This window comes from Eulemur rufifrons, chromosome 27 (genome assembly GCF_041146395.1).
Source record: "Eulemur rufifrons isolate Redbay chromosome 27, OSU_ERuf_1, whole genome shotgun sequence".
Taxonomy (NCBI): Eukaryota; Metazoa; Chordata; class Mammalia; order Primates; family Lemuridae; genus Eulemur; species Eulemur rufifrons.
This window is the reverse complement of record NC_091009.1, coordinates 13,973,358-13,995,774: the sequence shown is the minus strand read 5'-3', so window position 1 is coordinate 13,995,774 and position 22,417 is coordinate 13,973,358. Positions and strand designations below refer to the sequence as shown.

The 22,417-nt window shown below is 34.9% G+C and overlaps 1 protein-coding gene across 3 annotated transcripts in view; it reads right to left on the bottom strand.

Annotated features, from left to right (window-relative positions):
* Window positions 1-22,417, bottom strand: part of EDEM3 (ER degradation enhancing alpha-mannosidase like protein 3) — a 70,747-nt gene that overhangs the window by 5,950 nt on the left and 42,380 nt on the right. For 2 of the 3 annotated variants that reach the window (XM_069459320.1, XM_069459321.1), the window contains 8 exons: window positions 22,067-22,150; window positions 21,408-21,532; window positions 16,212-16,377; window positions 15,808-15,962; window positions 14,740-14,893; window positions 12,506-12,697; window positions 11,035-11,200; window positions 7,439-7,624 (listed from right to left, as the gene is read on the bottom strand). In XM_069459320.1, coding sequence (XP_069315421.1) covers window positions 7,439-7,624; window positions 11,035-11,200; window positions 12,506-12,697; window positions 14,740-14,893; window positions 15,808-15,962; window positions 16,212-16,377; window positions 21,408-21,532; window positions 22,067-22,150 — 1,228 coding nt within the window. Of the gene's footprint in view, window positions 1-5,912; window positions 5,961-7,438; window positions 7,625-11,034; window positions 11,201-12,505; window positions 12,698-14,739; window positions 14,894-15,807; window positions 15,963-16,211; window positions 16,378-21,407; window positions 21,533-22,066; window positions 22,151-22,417 lie in introns of all 3 variants that reach the window. The other variant, XM_069459319.1, reaches the window with a different exon arrangement.

The following is a 22,417-nucleotide window of genomic DNA, read 5'->3' as shown; positions in this document are numbered from 1 at the left end:
GACTAGATAAATTCATGTTCTTAGGTTTTTTTTTTGGAGAGGGAAGAGGTTGAAGAGTACCCATACAGTCTGTCTTCTAGCCATGGAAAAGGTACAATTTAATTAGGGAAACCATGGTGGGGCCTAAAGAAAGCAAGGATCTAGTTTCTTAGAGCTTATTTATGCTAAGTTACCCTAAGTTCAAGGGAGAACAAAAAGAAAGACCTTCAAGTTTCTTTCTAGATTGTTTTATTCCAATTTAGAAGGATAGGAAAAGGTTTAAGATTGTTCTATTTCGTAATTAAAGATAGTGTTTGTGATTAAAAACTCCCCTGGGGTTACATGTACAGTATTATTTTGGAAATCTAGCTAATGCAATAGAAGAAAATAATCGGTGTAAATATAGGAAAGGAAATGATAAAATTATCTGCATTTTCAGATTCTGATTGTATAATGTCAAAGCAACTGTAATGAAAAAATACTATTAAAATTAATTTAAAAATTTGGTAAGGAGAGTAAAAATAAGTATGCAAATACCAATAACTTTTCTGTAGTAGCAATAACTGGCTAAAAATGAAACCATTAAACCTTTTCATAATCAAAATAAAAGTTGTAAAACACAGAATTAAATTTATTATGAAAGGTACAAGACCCATATTGCCACAAAATCATAATGAAAACATAAAACAAGGCCGGGCACAGTGGCTCACGCCTATAATCCTAGCACTCTGGGAGGCCGAGGTGGGAGGATCGTTTGAGCTCAGGAGTTCGAGACCAGCCTGAGCAAGAGCGAGACCCCATCTCTACTAAAAAAAATAGAAAGAAATTATATGGACAGCTAAAAATATATATAGAAAAAATTAGCCGGGCATGGTGGTGCATGCCTGTAGTCCCAGCTACTCGGGAGGCTGAGACAGGAGGATCCCTTGAGCTCAGGAGTTTGAGGTTGCTGTGAGCTAGGCTGACGCCACTCTACCCTGGGCAACAAAGTGAGACTCTGTCTCAAAAAAATAAAAAAAAAAAGAAAACATAAAACAAGATCTGATTACATTTATAGGTATATTCTCGGATGGAAAAATCTTAATATTTAACAATATTTTCCTAATTTATATGTAAAGTATACAATTATATAATTCCAAAACGAATCCCATTTTTACTTCTTTTGGTTTTTGCTTTGGAACCAGACACAACGTAAAGTTCTTACGGAAGAACATCATATGTCAACGAGAAGTCAAGAAATTTTAAAAAGAATCAGTGAGGGGAGAATCGCCATATCAGACAATAAAACTCACTCAAAACAGCACAGTGTTTATTACTGGCACAGGAATAAACTAATAGATTAGTGGACCTGTTTCTTGCTAGTCCAGAAACAGATCCAACTATGTAAGAATATATGACATATAGCAAAGATGGTAGTTTAATTCAAGGACAAATGGATGATTTGCTTAATAAATGGTGTTTAGTAACTGACAACTCAACTGAAATAAAGTTAGACTCCTAACTTATATTAAAAAAATTCTATATTAATTAAAGACCAAAAAATGATAAAAATTCCAGAAGAAACTTAGGAAAATATTATGTCAAAATAGGGCAAAGTGATCTTCGGAAACCCAGGAGCCTTAAAGGAATTAATATTTTTGATTACATAAAAATTTTAGAAGAAAATCATATAAACAAAGTCAAAAGATGTTATGCTGGGAAAATATATATATATATCTTATCTCTGTCTTTGTCTCTCTATATGTGTGTGTCTTTTCTAGATTATTTATAGAACCTCTATTTATTTATATGTGTGTGTGTAAATACAGGAAAAGAAATGCGCCCACACACATAAATAGAAAGGTCCTATAAATTATATAGAAAAGACACACAATTTTATGTAAAGAGGGAAAAGCATATGAATAGGCTATCCAAAAAAGAGAAAAAGCAAATAAAAAAATACCTATAAAAGGAAAATATGCTGACTAAAATTGGGGAGAAATATGTATTCTCATATCTTGCTGGAAGGGATGTGAATTGCTATAACCTTTTTTGGAATACAACTTGTGACATCTATTAAAATTAAAAAGACCCATATCCTTTTTGCCAACATTCCATTTTAGTAAATTTCCAAATTCTATAAAAGTATCCATATGTAAGAAAACATGTACAGGAATGTTTCCTACACCATTGTATATAGTGACAAAACAAAAAAACCTGGAAATAATTTGGATGCCTAATAGTGAAATGGTTAAATAAATTACAGTATCATCATACCATAAGATGTAATGCAGCTTTTAAAAGAATAAGTTATGCTATTCTACTAGCTTGAAGGAATGTTCTTAATATAGGTTTAACGGTAAAAGGCAAGTTGCTGAATGATATATATAGCGTATCCCATTACTGTGAAAAGAAAAAAGTAATCTGTAATTTGGAAATGTATAAAGCACAAAGGAAAATAAAAGACATTACACACCAATGTTAACATTGGTTAGTTATCTCAGGAAGATGAGAGATTACTTTAAAACTTTTAATACATCACTGAATTGTTTAATTTGTTACAAGTTTATTTTTTTAATTTAAAAAATTAAGTTTTTAGCAATAATCACTCTATGAGGCACTATAGCAGTGGTCCACAACCTTTTTTGCACCAGTGACTGTTTTCATGGAAGATAATTTTTTCACGGACTGGGTGGGGTGGGTGAAGGATGAGAGGTGGTTTCGGGATGGTTGAAGTGCATTACATTTATTGTGCACTTTATTTCTATTGTTATTACATTTTAACGTATAATGAAATAATTATACAACTCGCCATAGGTTGGGGACCCTGCACTATAGGAAAGTCACTGGGCATCAACTAAATTCAAATGCACACATACACACGCACACACACATTTAGAGAGAGAGAGAGAGAGTAGGATTTTGAAGAAGACACCCATAGAAGAAAATATTTTAGTTCTCACAAGCTAAGGAACTACAGAACAAGAAATAAAGGCAATAATCAGGAAAGAAAAAACGGCAGTTAGAGGTGTACAAAAAGATAGAAAGGAGTTATAGTCTGCCACATGGCTACAAATCTTCATTCTAAGGTGCCTGTTTTTACCAGTATGTGAGATCACAGTCTTAAGAGCATAATGATTACAACACTGAATTGAGAAATGGTGTACCAGAAACACAGGAAGCAAAGAAAGAATGGAGAAAACCTCAAGATACAAAGAAAAGAAAATCAGTAAGTTTTAATAATAAGAGGGGAAGGGAACCTTGGCAAGGACTTAGAGATGGGATGTTCTATAATTGTTCATTCACTCATTCATCTGTACATTCAGTGTTTACTGAAAACAAGGAATATAGAGATGAGAAGTAGGTAAAGAATTATATAATACAATATAAATATCATAGAACTATATTTAAAAGACACCCTTAAATTTTGCCTAGGAGAGAGAAAAATTCATAAAGAAGGCAGCATTTGAAATATAGGATGGCTAAATGTTCTCAGAGAGGAAAAGGGTCATGGGTGTGGGGATAGGGATGATAAGGCATTTCTAGAAAAGAGGGAAGAGATGTGCAAATACAAAAATGCTTGAGAAAACATGCTTTGGTTGGAGAAAGGAGGGTAGGTAAGTATCAATTTTGCTTACAAGAATGTTTTAGATGTTATTCTCCAGACAAAGAGTCCATCTGCAAATGTACTAAATTTTTCTCCTTGGAATTCTTTCCAACAGCAACCTAAGTTCTACAGTTCAGCTCCAGAACAGATCCACCCCAGTCAAGTTCAGTGGGGGCTGATCTTAGGAAAATGACACTTGCCTGACTTAAATCAGGAGCAGTTCAAAGAATGGGACTGTTTTTTTCTTTCCCCCACTTTCTCTGTCTGCCTCTTTACCAGGCAGGCACAGGAAAAGCCCTGAAATCATTTGGCTATTCCCCACAAGACACTGTAAGCCTACACTCGAATAAGTTGCAAGCATGACAATGTATTGGAACTTAAAAATGTTGATTTTTTTTTCCCTCGAGAAATACTATTGAGAAAAGGAAACTGATTCTTAATTGTAAACTGCTTCAATTTGGATCTAACGGTAACAACACAGTGCCTTTTGTTTGTGGACACTGGGTTGGAATAATTAAGTACATTTTGGAAAGATGAAACACACTGAGAGACATGCTATTGAAAGTTCTATTCAACAACAGACTGTGGATAACTTAACTTTCAGCAGTGTCACTGATTCAACTTGAGTGAGCAACATCTCCACCTGATAAAATACTTATGATTCTGAAGAAGAATGTGTTATAAGATATCAGAAAATTTTTGCTTTCAGATATGTTTATACTAATGTCTGGGACTTACTATCAGAATAAGAAGATGGTGGTGAGGGCTTGTTTGGGGCTTCTATTTTCTGTATTAATATGTGGAAAGGACTACTCAATCAGCACTGTATAACTTTATAAGGAAAAATACCTATTTATGGAATGAGATTTTCAGAAAGGGCAATCTGGAAGACATCTCATGGGTGAAATTTTAAGGATGATATTATTTGGTATACTTACATAATCCTAACTAGTACCCATAATATGGGTACAATCACATAGGGCCAGATACATAGCTGGGAGACAGAAAAGGAATGCCAACTGGGTCTTGTTCAGTGTTTCTCAAAGAGTATCTGAGGAATCAGCTACATCACAATCACATGGATGCTTGTTTAAAATTTCAGATTCTGCTCTCCTGCCTTTAGAGAGTCTGGTTGGTTCACTACTGCGGAGTAAACTCAGGAGCCTACACTTTCAACAAGTACATGAGCTGGTACTGACGCAGGGGAGAAACACCGAAGTATGCGGTAACAGTATAGGACAAATTAATGACAACCACTATGGACCTTAGCTTCTTAGGATATTATCCTAAAGAATAAAATAGTAGGTTTCATAAAAATATTGTCATTTTTGTTACATTGAAAAATATTAACAATTATACTATAACCTGTTGCTGATTTAGTTAATATAGCTGTTTAGTTCTCAAAAGAGCTACTACACAAAAAGGGGGTTAAGACCTTTCATCAAAACATCACTCTATAGAAAAACATAGCTCAATAAATTTATGGACTGTAAAAACTTTTTAAAAATATCATTTAAATAATGCCCTTTTATTGCAAAGTCCTTAAGGGAATACTGTTCCCCAAGAATTTTTTTTTTTTTTTTTTTGAGACAGAGTCTTGCTCTGTTACCTGGGCTAGAGTGCTGTGGTGTCAGCCTAGCTCACAGCAACCTCCAACTCCTGGGCTCAAGCAATCCTCCTGACTCAGCCTCTCACATAGCTGGGACTACAGGCATGCGCCACCATGCCCGGCTAATTTTTTCTATATATATTTTTAGTTTTCCAGCTAATTTCTTTATGTTTTTAGTAGAGATGGGGTCTCACTCTTGCTCAGGCCGGTCTTGAACTCCTGACCTCAAGCGATCCTCCCACCTCGGGCTCCCAGAGTGCTAGGATTATAGGCATGAGCCACCACGCCCAGCCCCCAAGAATGTTTTTTTCTAATACCCTTTCTCTGGTACGGGAAGCACATACTTTACCATAATCTTGTGGTCCTAACCCCATCCACCCACACACACATATGAGCTTTTAAAACGAGTCAGTATTTTACATATTTTACATTGTATTCAAATAAAAATTGATTGAAAGTAATAAATACCAAAACAACAATGGCTTTGTTAGAGTGACTCTTACATGGACATGGACCAGTGAGTTCATCTATTATAGGGGATGTATAATTAATAGAATTTGTTATGACAGGATCAATAAAGAATTATTATGGGACTAGCTGACTAGACATGAAAATAATCTAGTTAATTAAACCAGGTATTTCATGGTATCCACTGAAACAAAATTATATATGTATGTGTATATGCACACACATATATACACATATGTAATTTAAGGCTTATTAATGCAAGATACTTACTACTATTAATAATGTAGCTTGGAATAATTTTACCTTTTAATATTGCTGCTGAAATTCCAGTGGTAGCACAAAATAGGGGGGGAAAAAAGCAAAGGCATTAAGAGTTACATGGAATAATAATTTGCCTATTTTTGATGTGCTTAATGTAGGAAAGAAGATCTGAGTTTAGAAAAAGGGCCCAGGAAAAAAAAATTTTTTTTTTTTTTTTTGAGACAGAGTCTCACTCTGTTGCCTGGGCTACAGTGCCGTGGCATCAGCCTAGCTCACAGCAACCTCAAACTCCTGGGCTTAAGCAATCCTCCCGCCTCGGCCTCCCAGAGTGCTAGGATTACAGGTGTGAGCCACCAAGCCCGGCCAAGGAAAAAAAATTTGTACACAGGAGGATTTAACAAGATTAGAAAACTTTTGTATTTCTTTCTGTTTTCATCTATACATCCTTATATACATATGGTCTACTCACTCCATTGCTCTTAAATAGTTGATATTTCAAAGAATATCAAAAAAGAATAAAGCAATATAAGATGACAAGACAAAACACTGAGTAGGCTAGCATTAGATTGTCACGAAACTTTTTTTGAAATGATGTCTCACTTGGAAGTTACACTAAATTGAATCAGTTTCCCACAGATCTATCAAATACCACAGGGGATATAACAACATTATATAAATTATACAACTTCATCCATTTAGGGGGGATGGGAGGAGTATGGCATTCTCTATACCCCAGCAGATGAGAAAGACGTCTACCACAAGTGGGATGATAGCCTATGTCTGATGGCTCACTTTATCTCATTTCTCTACTATCCCTGGGTATGAAACTATAGAGAATACTAGTAAGACCTTGCATTTATATAGCAATCTGGCTTTCAAGGAGCTTCAAATTACAAACAAACGTTTTGGCCTAGAGAGTACTATTACTCCCTTGAATTAAGACATGCCTATCTTGTTCTTCAGAAATAGCCATTTATAACTCTTGTAACTTATAAATATCCATGTGATAAACTTAGATCTCAGTGGGGAGAAGCTGCTAGATTTCTATTGCCTTCACCAAGATAATGGTCATTTGATTATTGGTGGCCTGATGAGACCAACTATCATATTGTATACAACATTCCACACAATCTCTTCATAATCCTTACAAAAGAAATATACAATATCCTATCAATGACATCAAATGGTGAATATTTCTGGATGTTAAAATGGCTTTCTTTATGTAGTTTCTTGTATTTTTATCAACTAAACAGAATCATGGCAAAAATTATAAATTACATATAAAAATAGAATTCTAAACACATCCTAACTCAGCAAAGCAAAATAAATGTTTTACTACTCTTATTTCCAAAAATAAAAATATATTTTGAAATCATTTTCTTCTTCTTCCCAGAATTAGAATGCAATCATCTTTTAAAAATTTTGCTTGTTTTATTAATGAACCAAAAAAAGGGTTTTTTGTGACTCATTTTTGTTATCAAACTAGCAAAATTAATGCTAAGCTGTATAAAAAACAAATGGTTCTTTACCCTTACCTCGATCCTTTGCTTTGTCAGAAAGGAGCACTTCTACTTCCTCATATTCCCGGATGGCATCCAGTATGATGCTTCCTTCTTTGCTGAATAAGAACAGCATGGGGATCTTGATGTCATCTGTATCCTTCCCGTCACCTGCCATCTGGAACAGAGGGGCAGTATCACTGCTGCTCCCCTCATTGTCATCTAGCCAGAAAACGAATACAGCAAACATCAAAACATCCATCCATTACAAAGATCTACCTAACAGTGGTTACTGTTTTTTACCTGTTGACAGAATTAATTTTATGCATCAAGAACTTCAAAAACAAACATAATTTTGGACTCACTAATTATTCTAGAAATTTACTTCTGAGGAAATAATTCAAAGGAAGCAAAAAACCCTATGCTCAAAGAAGTTTATGACAGTGCTATTTATAATTGTGAACTGTAACCATTATAATTATAATTAACTACTTGATGGGACACACACAAAAACAGAATGATATAGTAACATATGAAAGTAGAACACAAAATTCTATGATTATGGCTATAAAAATTTCATATGCTTATTAAAAAAGTGTAGAAGTGGAGAAATTCAATGACTTGGATTGCAGTGACAGAATCATAATGAATTTTTGTTGTTTAAATTTTCCTCTAATGGCATTACTATATTGTTTTATCAAACTAGAAATTGATAGTTCTTTAATATAATGCACACAAAGAAGTTATGACTACAGAGGTCTTTCCTCTACAAACTGAATTAAACAGTACACTATTTTACACTGGTTAAACAGCAGTAGTAGTAGGACTACTAATAGTAGTAGTTACTAACACTCTGTGTTACTAGAGATGCCAATTAGGTTCACCTCCACTCTCATGTGCCAGTCTCCCTAAAGCGCCTGTCCTGTCTCACAGTGCTTGCTGTTATAGGCCCTGCTAAGTGCAGAAGACAACATATGACCCAACCTCTCAGTAATAACTGATTAGACAAAGGATGGCTACCTGACCCTAAGTCTCCCTGGGAAACCTACAGCTGGCACACAGAAAGACTATTTCAGTCAGCAGTGGGTAACAGTCCAGGTAAGTGACACAGACTTAAGGCCAAGATGCAGTTTAGAATGGCCATTTTGGAATAATGAACAAAGAGGGAGCAGGCTGGTGAAAAGCTGGAAAATGAGGTAGAATTACAAAGAGCAACAGAGGAGGGAGTCCAGGGGGACCCACAGATGGAGACAGAGAGAGAAATGAGAAAGATGTTAGCTATCAAGGTTCCTGATGATTTTTAGTTCCCATTTCTATCTCCTGGTGAATCCCCATTATATCTGTGGCTCTTGGGTTCAATGAAAATAATTCATTTTCATATAGCGAACAAACCTCCCTTCCTAAACCAACTTAAGTAAATTATCTCCTGCAACCAAATGATTTCTAAGATAACTTGTACTTCTAGTCCTTGCAATAAAAACAACTACATCCTAATTTACTCATTTATATACAATTAAAACCAGGAAAAATAAAACAAATGCTTTGTTAGAAACAAAAAACTTAGGACAAAGAAGTCATAAGAAAGTTTCTCTTTAAAAATTAAATTTTCTGAGAATAAGGATGACTGCCTCTTATTTCTTTATCCATAGAACCCAGTATAGAATGCTGCAACTAATAGCTACCAAAGAAAACACTGGTTAGACTTAACAATCCCTGCATACTATAGAATATATAATGAAACTTAAACTTTGCTGAAAAATAGGGAATATCTAAAATACTACACAAAGAAAGTTTTTTTAAAAAATATTGAAATATATGTTCCACACTGTATTTTTTATAATTTTTATTTCTATTTTGAAGTTCCTAGTAAGTAGAGATGTTCAAAATGATAGCAATGGTAAGATACTAAATTCTTCAATAAAAATAATCTCAGTGTGGGAAATATCCAAGAATAAAAAGGATACTTAAGTCAGGGGTCAGCAAATTTTTTCTGCAACCTCCTATATAGTGAATACATCAGGCTTTGCAGTCTCTGTTGCAATTATTCAACTCTCCCATTGTAGTTCAATGCAGTCACAGACAATATACAAACAAATTGGCATAGCTGTGTCTCAATAAAACTTTACAAAAACAGGCAATGAACTGGATTTGACCTATAGTCTGTAGTTTTCTAACTGCTGGTTTAAGTTATTAAACAAAATTTCTAATACATACTTAATTAATGAAATTTATACATTCATTAAATCAACAGTGGAGTGCCCATATGGGATAAGCAAAAGGAATAGTAAATAATTTTTCACTGAAATAAATACTAATATTTTACTTTAAATGTTTATTTACCTTGAATTTAGGAAAAAAATCTATCCTAATTAGGAGCATAAAAAAAGAAATCGAAAATAGATTTCCCTTGTTAGAGAAGCTGTACAGAAGAACTCACAATTAGGGTGAGTCGCCAGGTCTTCCAGTTCTTTCTGAATGTAAACTACTATTTAATACACAGAAAAATGTGTATTTGCCCCAATGGCCTGCTTGTCACGAAATAACTGATTTTCTGTGAAGTATAAAAAGCATAACCCACCAGTCGAAATATATGAGTAAAATGATATAAAGTTGGTAATATGTAATTTCAGTGGAAAAAGACCCAAGGGGATATAAATCTGCTAGCAATACTGTAAATACTACTATAGTATGTACTGATACCTACGTCCACTATAATGTCAAGCAATTTTATATATATTATCTTTAAACTTTATAATCACCTAAAAGATATTTATCACCATTTCCACTGAAGCTCAAAACATATTCTACTAAAGAATCAGATTAAAAAACTGAAATTGGAGGCCGGGCGCAGTGGCTCACGCCTGTAATCCTAGCACTCTGGGAGGCCGAGGCGGGTGGATCGCTCGAGGTCAGGAGTTCGAGACCAGCCTGAGCAAGAGTGAGACCCCGTCTCTACTAAAAATAGAAAGAAATTATCTGGCCAACTAAAATATATATATACAAAAAATTAGCCGGGCATGGTGGCGCATGCCTGTAGTCCCAGCTACTCGGGAGGCTGAGGCAGTAGGATCGCTTAAGCCCAGGAGTTTGAGGTTGCTGTGAGCTAGACTGACGCCACGGCACTCACTCTAGCCCGGGCAACAGAGCGAGACTCTGTCTCAAAAAAAAAAAAAAAAACTGAAGTTGGGCCAAGGTTACACTGCAGTGTTGTGGTCGAGCCAGGAACTGTACCCTCACGTGACTCCAAAGCCTGCATCTTCGCAGAGGAATGGAAATTTTCAACGGCTCCCCAGTGGAGGGGACAAAGTGTAATTCTTGCCCTTCAGAGGTTTTGGATCTCACGGGCACATTTTCTTATCTGTGGTACTGGGTGCGTTTACCACTCACTCTTATCCCACCATACTTGACCCCAAGTATTTTCAGACATTAATATACAGAAACCCAAATCTAGGCTTTCAAAAAAGATATCAGATACATAGAAATTATTAAGAGTACTGGATTACCTATCCTTTATGTTGTCTAGTTGAAACAAAAATAATGACAAACTCTTTGATAAAATTTTAGAAAATAAAAACAAAAATCCTAAAAATTATCTCCTCCTAGTCAACACAATGACATGGAGGATTACTTACCAATGACAATGCCACCAATGGCCCCGGCATTCTGGATGTTGCGTGCCTTTTCTGCAAACATGCACTGTCCTCTTTGTATCAGAGCGATTTTTCCCACCACTGCCTCAGGGTTAGTAAGTTCTGAACAACCATTGTATGGTTGACTGCTTGCAACAAATCCTCTTGTCTGTCAGAAATAAAAGTAACTTAAATACTTTAATCTTCTCAAATTGCAATCTAGTCATTACTCCTCAGTATTTAGAGCTTTAAGAGAACTAGAACTCATTTTTTTCTAATTAATAGTTAGCATACAATTTTGTTTTAAACATTTTGCATATCACAGTACCCAACCAGTATTTCTATTGTGCTTTGCAGTTTATAAGGCATTTTTATGTAAATTACTAAATCTGATCTTCATAATGACTCTGACCAAAACAATACAAATAGTATTTCCATTAACATATGGGGAAACTGAGACGCAGGTAATATAATTTGCTCAAAGGTACAGTGTTAGTTAGTGGTAACGTTGGGACCTATAGGCAGCTTCACTACATTTACAACAGCTGGGAACCATTTTTAAACTATCATTGGTAACTGGAAAACTTTTTGAAAGAGGGGGAAAAAAATACATTTAGTCTATAGGAATCTGCAAGCAGTTCTTTTTCCTAGAAAAATTAAATCCACCAGATAAGTGATTTTTTTTTAAAGTTGTTAATATAAAGACATATTAATATCCTTCACTCCCTTAGAACGTAAGCTCTCTGAGGGCATGGATCTTCATGGGTTTTGTAAACTGATATATAGCAAGTGGTACCTGGAATACAGCAGGCACTCAATATACAGTTGCTGAATGAATCAATGTATAAACCTTTTACATAGTTTAAAATACACATTAGACAAAAGTCTGAATTCGGAGTAATAGAATGGAAAGAACATTGGCTTTGGATTGTCAGGATACTTGGGCTGTGGTCCCAGCTCTTCAATTAGTCAGATGAACCTGTGAATTGTTGAGCTATGCAGGTCTTTGTTTCCCACGTTACAACTAAGAGGTCCTACTAGCTTAGTGTTCTTCAAAGTTTGCTCGGTGGAACTTCAGGGTCCCAGGCTGGCTATACAGCCACTTGAGCCAGAGCACTGCTGCTTTTAGCTGTTTTTCTACCTTAAGCTCCTGAGTTAGATTTGTGTCCAAAAAAAGGTTCTAGTGGTTGTTAGAAAGTTTGAAAACCATTTTAGATAAATTAAAGGTGCTAAATTAGAGAAGAGACCAAGAAATTGGATATAATCTGAACAAAATTTTAATTAAAATTCTATAAGCATATTATATAAATTATGACTCAAATTTTTAAGATATTTTACTTTACTTAAATCTGAGACACTGAATACTAAAGTTTTTAAAACAAATTAAAGCTACTAAATTAGAGACTCTAAAAAATTAGACAATACTTAATGTTTTCAATTCAATTTCAACACGCATACTTTAAACTTACATTACCTCTGTATGTTTAGACAGATCCGGCCCAAACTGAGCTGGTCCAGCAGTCAATACTACCCTGCCAAAAAACGGGTGGGAAACAATTTGTACAGCTCGTGGAGGTAGCTGCTGTTCTTTTTGTTGCTGACTTGACAATTCAATCATCTCCTGCATGAACCTCAACCCATCTTCAGCATCAATTGAACTAGCAGCCTATGAAAGAAACAGATCCATTTTATCCTTCCTTTCTGGAAAATCCCACCAACTTTTCTGATTTTCTAAATACAAAGTGCTATAGTCTCCCACTCTAAAATTTCTCCTTTCACTTTTGGTCACCAAGTATTTATGGTTTACTTGTCCTCAAAAATATTACTTGCAGAAATATTTTCTGAAAATAACTCATCTGTAATTTTTATCAGTGTCACTCTCACTATTCTATAAGCCACTTTTGATGCAGTGAGAACTGGACTTCTATCAAATGCTCGCTTTGCTTGCTTTTCCCACTGGCTTCCCCTGTGAAGAAATAAACCTCATAACTGACCCATACTTCCCCTACCTGAAATGGAGAACTAACAACCAGATACAATTTGATTCAAAACATATGTATCAAGTACTTATTCTATCCCAGCACTTGCCTAGGCACTGGAGAGACGGTCATTAACAAGTTTGTGTCTAGAGGAGAAACATGTAAAATTAGCTATGATAAAATTTCTCAAGTGGGAAAGTAAAATAGGAATACAGACAAGGGAACAACTGGTTCTGCTGTGTGTATCTGGGAAAGATTTAGAATGACATTTGACTTGAGTCTTAACAGAGGAAAAGGTGAAGAATGACTGAGTATAATAGAAAAAAGAAGATAGATTCTTGACACTTGACAGGAAAAACCAACAGGACATAATAGGAGTTGGAGGATGGGGGAAGACAGAAAGGAACTGGGAGACAGAAGTTAAAGCCTATGCTGAGATTTCTAGGTTTGATTACTTAGAGAATGATGATAGAGTTTACTTGCATAGAGAACAAAAGAAGGAAAGATGGGTTGAGGTAAAGGCAGGAAGAGAGTAAAGAAGGAAGAGATAATTCAAGTTTGGACAGATTGAGATTGAGATGCAGAAATGCACAACAGGTAGATCAAAGCTGAGTTTAAGATGAAAGTTAGGAATCAGGGTTACTTATATATATCTAAGAAGTCATATGTACAAAGATGATAGCTGAGTTTGTGGAAATAGGCAAGACTGTTGAAGAACATACAGGGAAAAGAATATCATCTATATTCTTGGAAAAGTGCCTACACTGAGTGTTTGTACCAAGAAAGGAGAGAGAGCTACAAAGGAATCTACAAAACAGTGAACAGAAAAGTATAAAAAGAACTATGCTGCTGAAATATCCTGGAAGCCAAGAAACGAAAATGTTTTAAGAAGAGGTCAGTCAACAGTTACAGAAAAGTTAAATCATATAAGGATTAGGATGCCACTTGGTAGCCACTATGTCACTGGTGGCCTAAGTAAAAGCAATGTTCTAAGAGATGCCACTCCCACTACCAGGAAGCAAGGGTGAGTAAAACGTAAGGAAGAAGGAAGAATACTCTTTAAGGATGGATGTGGCAAAAACATGGATAAGATGAAAATTTGAAGGCATGGTGTCATTATGGGAAGGTTAAATTTAAGATTAAGGGATACCTGAGTATGGTTTTTGGTAGAAATTTATTCATCAAACTATGTAGTTTTTTGAGAATCACTACGCTAATAGGGTAAATAATTTAAAGACCTCATGTTATAAAAACTTTTAAAGTAAAAATCAATAAAAATGTCCCCCAAAATTATCTTTCCTAGGCACAGACAAATAAAATGCCTATAATAAAATACTTAAGATTCAACAGCTCTTTAGAAACCAAAATATAAAACAGATGTAAATAGTAAAACTAATTCTTAGCTCTTAAACTTATGCTCTAAATAAATGTAATAGTGGAAAGACAATGGACTGAGAAACAGAAGAAAATTTAGATTTGAGTCCTACATTTGAATATACTAACTTAAGCAAATTGCTCAACCTATCTCTGACTTAGTTAACTTATACTACAAAGGAGTTGAATTAGATGACTTTCCAAGATACTTCCGAGTCCTAAAATTCTGATTCTCTTAACTTGAAAAAATGTATTTCAAGTTTTTAAAAAGTCAAATGTCATTATCTTATTAAAGCTAATGAGACCAAAGAAAGCAGAGAAGCGATGGTGTCTAATTAGTACAGCAATGTCTTACTTGGATTGCATGTTGGACCAACTGGACTCGCCCATCTTTGAGGTGAATCAAACTCACCCCCATCTTCTTCAGGATTTCTAAATGCTCAGGGTTAGTGGCCATGAAATCTCTGGCTCTCAGAGGGGGTTTAGCTCCACTCCTGAAACTCTCCTCTCTGCTAAAAGCAATTATAGGCAAGGCTTAAAAAACTACAAGTCAGAACTGGCGAAAAACACAAGCCAATTAAAAATAATGTTAAATATGTACAAAATTGCTAGTTTTAGAACAAATAAAACTATAATAACTGGAAACAGTTATTTTCCTACATATAATTTAGGTTATTAATAAGTGGCATAGCTTTCAAATAGCATATTTTCCAGTTACAAAAGCATGTATATTGTTTATATATGGTAATATGAGTCAACAGCATCGTAACCATTTGAAGGTACAGAATAGGTTTGCTTGGGCATTTGTAACTACTGATGTTTTCCTCTAAAAACAAGATGTTTCTCCCAATATTTTAAAAGCAAAATAATATTTATATCAATAAATGATAATGCTCACATAAAAAATATATGTTTTTAAAATTTTCCTGCAATGGCCTTTCTAATGTAACTATTTGGAAGAAACTGAACTCATTAAGCCAAAAATATTTTTTATCTAACAAGCAAGAGTAAGTACTCCCTCAAAAAATAAAAATCCCTGTTTTTCATGACACAGAAACTACAGACATAAGGAAAAACACTTTCTCTACATGTCTAAGATATGGAAATATTTGATCAAACTGTTATGTGTAAAAATGAGCTACAGAAGTTAAAAACTGTTATATACTACCCACTTATATTACTTAGTTCATTAAACAAAAGACAGATTGAAAACTTCCATAATAATAAAAAAGACATTATTACAAAATGAGCTTTACTATCTAACTTTACTGAAAATTTTTATTTTAATTAGTGATAACTACATACCTCAATATTTTTGGTCTAAGTGAATGTCTTCTTGGGTGTTGTTATATGTTCCTTAAGTTCTCTGTCATTTACTAAGAATTAACTTTGATATTAACAAATAAAAAATAATACATCTTACACTCTGATGAGGCCTCTAGGACAGCTCTTATCCACCACATTTTTCAAGGGTTCACGAATGCTCTGGGCATACAATGGGTCATTAGGGAAGAGAATCTGAGTATTTGGACAAGTCCAATCAAAATTACTGTCATCCAGTTCTGTATATTCTGAGGTCTACAATATAAAAAAAATTTTATGTAAATAAAAATAATTATTTTACTGAACATTATGATTTTTTAAAAGAAGACATTTAATGAAGTCTAAGTGTATACAGAATGTAGTAAAAACAAAATAAGAAAATGTTACATGTACTTTTCCTCCTGCCATACATATATTTATTGAATTCTAGTCATAGATTACTTTTCACTAGAAAACAAACATGGAAATAAAAAAGAGAATAAGATATCTAACTCAAAAACTCACTGTATTCTTCTTAGAGATGTTTTGATTTGTAGTAGAGAGCCAAAGAGGTAACAGATGAGCTTCTGTTGTAAAGATATAATCTTCTATGTCAAAAATAATGTCTTCTTTATCAGCAAATAGTAGGTAAAGATATTTAAACATTTCAGCCAAGAAGAAAGAATCCATTCTAAAATGAAAAGTCACAAATAAATATAAGAACATAAAATACTTAAATGCCAACTATCTGAGAGCCGTACAGTCAAGGTCAATAACCCTGTCTATACTAATTTAGATGTCCAGTGTTCTACAGAGGATATCAATCTCCCAGTGGCAGAATAATCCTGACTCCAAGTAAATTCCATGGTAATGAAAAAGACCAGAGTAGCTGCCTAACACACAGGTACACTAAATCTTGTCAATAACGCAGACAAGATTTTCCTATAGGTCTTCCAATAAGGAAAAGTTCTCTGTTTCTTCTATAGAGAATCAACAGCAGGGAAATAACCCAGATGAATTTTATTAGTGAGAACCACATAAGAATCTTCAACTAATATTAAGAGAACTGGATAAAGTCATACAGTTCTGCTGGAGTTTATTATGTAGCCATTTAAGTGATAAACAAGAAGGCTTTAAAGGTAATCATTTATAAAAAGTTACATGAAAAAAAGTACAACAAAGTCTCATGGGCTATGATTATAATATTGTAAGCATTTATATAACTGTCAAGAAGGGAATGTGGAGAAATAAAGAGTAAAAATATATGTGCCTTTACAAATGATTTAATGTTATTGTTTTAATAACTTTTTAATGAAAAGTTTAAATAAAATTAAAAGTGTCAGAAAAAGAGCATAGCTGGTAGATGGAGTTATAGTAACATCAAATTTAATTTACGACCTCCCAAAGCACCCTGGATTTTGGCAGTAATAAATAACTTTTAGTTTATTGGACAGGGTGCATAGTTTCACACCTCTGGCCAAGTACAATTCCTGGCACATAGTAGGCACTCAATAAACATTTACTCAGTTGAATGCAAGTTTAAACAGCATTACTGAAAAATGAGCTGGAGAGGTAGTGGAACGCAGTGGATGGGCTTTGGAAACAGATCTTCCATTAACTCTGTGACCATGAGAATATTACATGAAGACTGCAAGCTTCACTTAACTTCTATAAAAGGAACATAATAATACACTCATGACATTGGTGTAAAGACTAAATCAAATACTAAATGTCAATTATTTAGCAAAGTAGCTGGCATATTATGATATCAAAACTACAGCTATGATTTTTCCTACATATAAATGATTTTTTGATTTTTTATTTTGGAACAAAAACTCATCTGTAATGCTTCAAAACTTTTTGGCCATTTGGGGTCTCAATCTTTTTAGAATAAACTTTCCTGTCAATCTGCAATACACTTATAATTTAACCTTTTCTAAAGGACAGTTATTACATGAGCAAATGCTATATGGAGAACTGCAGACTGTTGAGCAGGATGATTGATTGATAACTGGCAAATGCTAGAACTGATTATGAAACAGATGATTTGTATACATTTAGAAAAGAATAGGACCTGGTAAGACCACTACAATATGAACTGGGCAAAGCTAGCAACCTGAGTATTATGTCATATGACCTAATTTGTATTTTAAAAGCCATAAATGTATACATAAATGCAAACATACAGGCATTAAAAATGTCCTGAAGATTATCAAATTGTTAACAGCGATTATCTTAGGCAAGTAGGGGAGAGTGTCTTAGGAAAGATTTTCATATTATTTTTGCCATCTAAATTCTTTTTAGTAATCATCTGTTATTAGGAAAACAGATATTTCTTTCTTTTTTTTTTTCTGGGTGATTTAGTAGACTTTTTATTTAATACTGTGATTGCCATTTTTCACAGGTAATTCCAAGATTGAAATAATAATATATTTGATTCCTTCTTAGAGTTTAGATCAAAGTGAAGCAGCTTCAGTTTATTTTTCCTGCTTTACAAAAAAAGTAGAGAATTCCATCGTATTATTTATTGCTGTGTAACCAATTATCATGAGCTTAGAGACCTAAAATAATATGTGTTTATTATATTACACTTTCTGTGGGCCAAAAGTGTGGGCACAGCTTAGCTATGTCCTTGGCAGGGCCGAAATCAAGGTGTTAGCTACGGCTGGGGTCTCACGTGAGCCTCTACTAGGGAAGGAGTAGATTCCAAGCTCACATGCTTGGTGGCAGCATCCCATTCCTTGCAGACTGTTGAACTGAGCATCTCAGCTCTTTGCTGGCTGCACCTGCCCTTACTTCCTTGCATGTGACCCTCTCTAAGGTAGCTTACAATCTGGCAGCTTGCTTCTTTAAAGCCAGCAGGGGAAAAATTTCTCAGCCAGACAGATATTGCAATCTTACGTAATGTAATCATGAAAAGTGACATCCTTCAACCTTGGAAAAACAGATACTTCAATTTTAAGACCTGTGTGCATGTGTGCTGGTGAGCTGGAGGACAGCGCTGGTAGATCCGCAGGGGAATAAGCAACCAAAAGCAAAGAGCCGGTAACTGAAAGCTCTCAAGTGCCATAAGGCACTGGTCACAGTCCAACCAAAATTCTTCCCAACAATTTGGATGAAAAATTTTTTGTTTATCCAAACTGCAGATCACAGAAAACTAGTAGTTTAGCTAATAGATAAAATGACTGAAATGAGATTCAACCTCTCTGTTTGGTCTAGAAACTGGAAAAAAACAACAAAATGAAATTTTTCTAGGTTAATTATAAACTTCTAAGTTTACACTAAAAAAACAAACTCAGCTGTTCCAGGGCAGGGTGGAAAACACCCATTTGTCAGCAGGCTATATAGTTACATATCTGAGGCTGGTTGATCACAAGCTCACTTTGAGTTGAACATAATAAAGCTGCTAAAAAAATCTGAAGCACACCTAGCAACACAGTATAATAAAGATTTGTAGTGCTCAACCTTTTGTCAGGCTAAACGCATCTTAGAGGTACATGGCCCCAATGATGAACAGTGAGTTGAAGTAGCAATGGTTCTCAATTAGACAGAGGGTATAAACTTGTCAGCCCCTCAGAAAATCAGTGACCCCTTGTTTGAATCCAGATAGTTACAGTGCTGTTGTGCTGGGCAGATCCTGAGAGTATGGTTAAGTCTGGACATTATATTTTAAGAGCAATTCTGTATACCTGAATATAATCAGAATAGGGCAAAGGCAGTGGCAAGAGGTCCAGAAACAATGTCATAAAAGGAATATCTGATGGGGGGGGGGTGTTAAACTTTGAAAAATGTAACTCGGCTGGGCGTGGTGGCTCACATTTATAATCCCAGCACTTTGGGAGGCTGAGGCAGGAGACTTGCTTGAGGCCAGGAGTTTGAGACAACATAGCAAGACCTGTTTTCTACTGTCTCTACGAAAAGTAGAAAAATTAACCAGGTGTGGTGGTGCATGCCTGTGCTCCCAGCTACTTAGGAGAATGAGGTGCAAGGATTGCTTGAGCCCAGAAGTTCAAGGGTGCAACGAGCTATGATTGTGCCACTGTACTCCAGCCTGGGAGAGGGAGGGACGAAGGGAAGGAAGGGAAAGGGAGGGAAGAAAGGGAAGGAAGAAAGGAAAATGGAACTTCCTAAACAGAGTAAATCATGTCTTCCTCTGTAATTCCTTAATGTGTTGCCTCTTTTCCACTATGAATGTGTCGCATGGTTGTGATTATTTCTTTACACATCTATCTGATTCATTAACAAGTCATAGAATGGAAGGGACTAGTTCTATTTTACCTTTCTATCCTCACACCTAAGTATAGTGCCTGGCACATAGTAGGTGCTTAATTATTGCCCTTTGAATGAATTGCCAGTATAACACAGTTGTCAAGAGCCAATCTGCCTTGATTTGAATTCCAACTTAACCTTACAAATTGTGTGACCTTGGGCAAGCTCCCTAACTTCTCTTTGCCTTGGTTTCTTCATCTTTAAAATGAAGATTATAACAGAATTACACTTTTGAGGGTTGTTGTAAGGATCAAATGAGTTAAAGCATATAAAGTGCTTAGAAGGGTGTCTGGAGTACAGGAAACAGTCAATAAACGTCACAGACAAATACAACGTGTATCTGCTTTCGTTTCTCGCTGTTACCTGTGTGCCTGCTTCCAGAAGTCTACCCACTTCCCATCAGCAGTGGTCAGGAACAGAGGTTCCAAGACTATTACCCAAATACTCTGAGTAAAGGACTAAGGGACAACCCTATGAGTAGGTAATGAGTGCTGTGTTTCTCATGTCTGCGGTCCCTCTGCCTGGAACTTCTTTTACTTCTTTCTTCTTCTAATTCTTGCTCATCCTTCAGGACACAGGACTCTCCAGGAATCTTTCAGTGACTATCATATCCCAACATGTGTTTCACGCCCCTTTTAATGTGTTTCATAGCACTGATACTATGTTTTAGAAGTCTGTTTATCTGCCTGTCTTCAGTGATTCAATGACAGAAAGGACATGTCTTCACATCTTTAATCCTCAAAAACTAGTAATAACCCTGGCGCATAAAAGGCCTTAGTAAATATTTGTGGAATGAACATTGCTAACCCAATGAATAAACAAGCTTTAGCATTCATTTAGAGATGTGATAACCAGGTTAAGCGGTCTTGGAATAACTGGAATGTTTGTGACTATCACAACACTGACGAAACAGTGCTCTTTATAGCTCAGTACTTCATGCCATCCACATCCATCCAGTAGCCAATGAAACAGGAACTAACACTGGTCTTCCCCAGCCCTTCAAATCAGCAACAGAGTAAGAGTACACACAGCTTTTGAGGAAATCTTGATTAGGCACAACTCATAATCCAGATCATTCATCATCATCTTGATAATTTCTAATATCTTACATAATATAAAAAAAATTAACAAAGGGGGAAAAACATTTCAAATACTCCTAACACCAATGTTCTGACATTTAACAATCATTCATTCATTCATCTATTTAAAAATCATTTGAACACCTACAATACGCAAGGCACTAACACACTAACATAAAAATACAAACTTTTCAAACAATTTAAGAGTGTGTTTATTCAAGACAGTTTTAAAAAATAAAAACAATGAACTAAGGTTTGTGCCCTCAAATACCCTTTGCAAAAGAATGAAACTTATCTGAACTCTAACTAGCAGTAGTATTTTGTGTTGTTTCAGAGTTACTCTGAGGAAACGGGAGGTTGGCAATTGTTTTACCTGTCCTCATGACTTCCAGTCCGAACATCCTTCATGGCAGCAAATCCACAAGGCACTCTAGCATATTTATTTAAATTTTCAATAAGTGTTTTCCCTACTTCAAGGTAGTAAGGATCTCCTGTAGCCTAACAAAAAGGAGAATATATGTATACACATACATAGCTTATATACTACCACATACCCATTCATTTATCCAATATTTATTGAGTACCTACTAGGTGCCAGGCACCGTATCAGGCACTGGAACACATGTTACATAGAACTGAGCTCTGAAAATAAGCCATGGACCTACTTTACAGAATTTCTTAAATATACAATTGAAAGGTTGTACAACCATATTATCTTTGCCTTTAGATTAAATTTTTAATGCCCAGAAAGGTTACCTGATTGAAGAAAGGCAAGAATATGCTTTAGAAAGCATCTCTAGAACATAAAATTTCTCTTTAAAAAAATGCTTATATAAATATTTAAAAATGGCATAAACTTACATGTCAATACTTGCATCTTTCAATAACTCTATACACTAGATAAATAAGAAGTATGATATATCCAACCATTATAATATTAAAAGAGGACTTTGAAAATCCAATTACTACTATAAAAGAGAAATTTAAACAAAGAGTGGGGGCTAAAAAGCAAAGAGAGGTAAATTATCTTACTTTATACAGGAAGTAGGTACTTTCCGCAAATTCTGGCCTTAAAGGATGTTGAGCCCAATGTACCCTGAAATCTGTAGTAAATGCCTGAACAAAACAACATACAAATATGCATTAAAAATATGATTAAATAAACATGTAGCTCTAAAATACACAGTAGTACATATTAACTCATAAATAGGTAAAAGCAATTAGAATAACAATCATGACATGTTTTCATCAATAGAACATCAATTTTCATTGCTTAAAAATCACAATTCATTTTGCAAGGTTGCTATTTTTACCAACTGAATGGACTGCTTTTTAAATAAATATTTTGGCTATTCGCAAACTCAGAAAAACTCAGTAATAAAG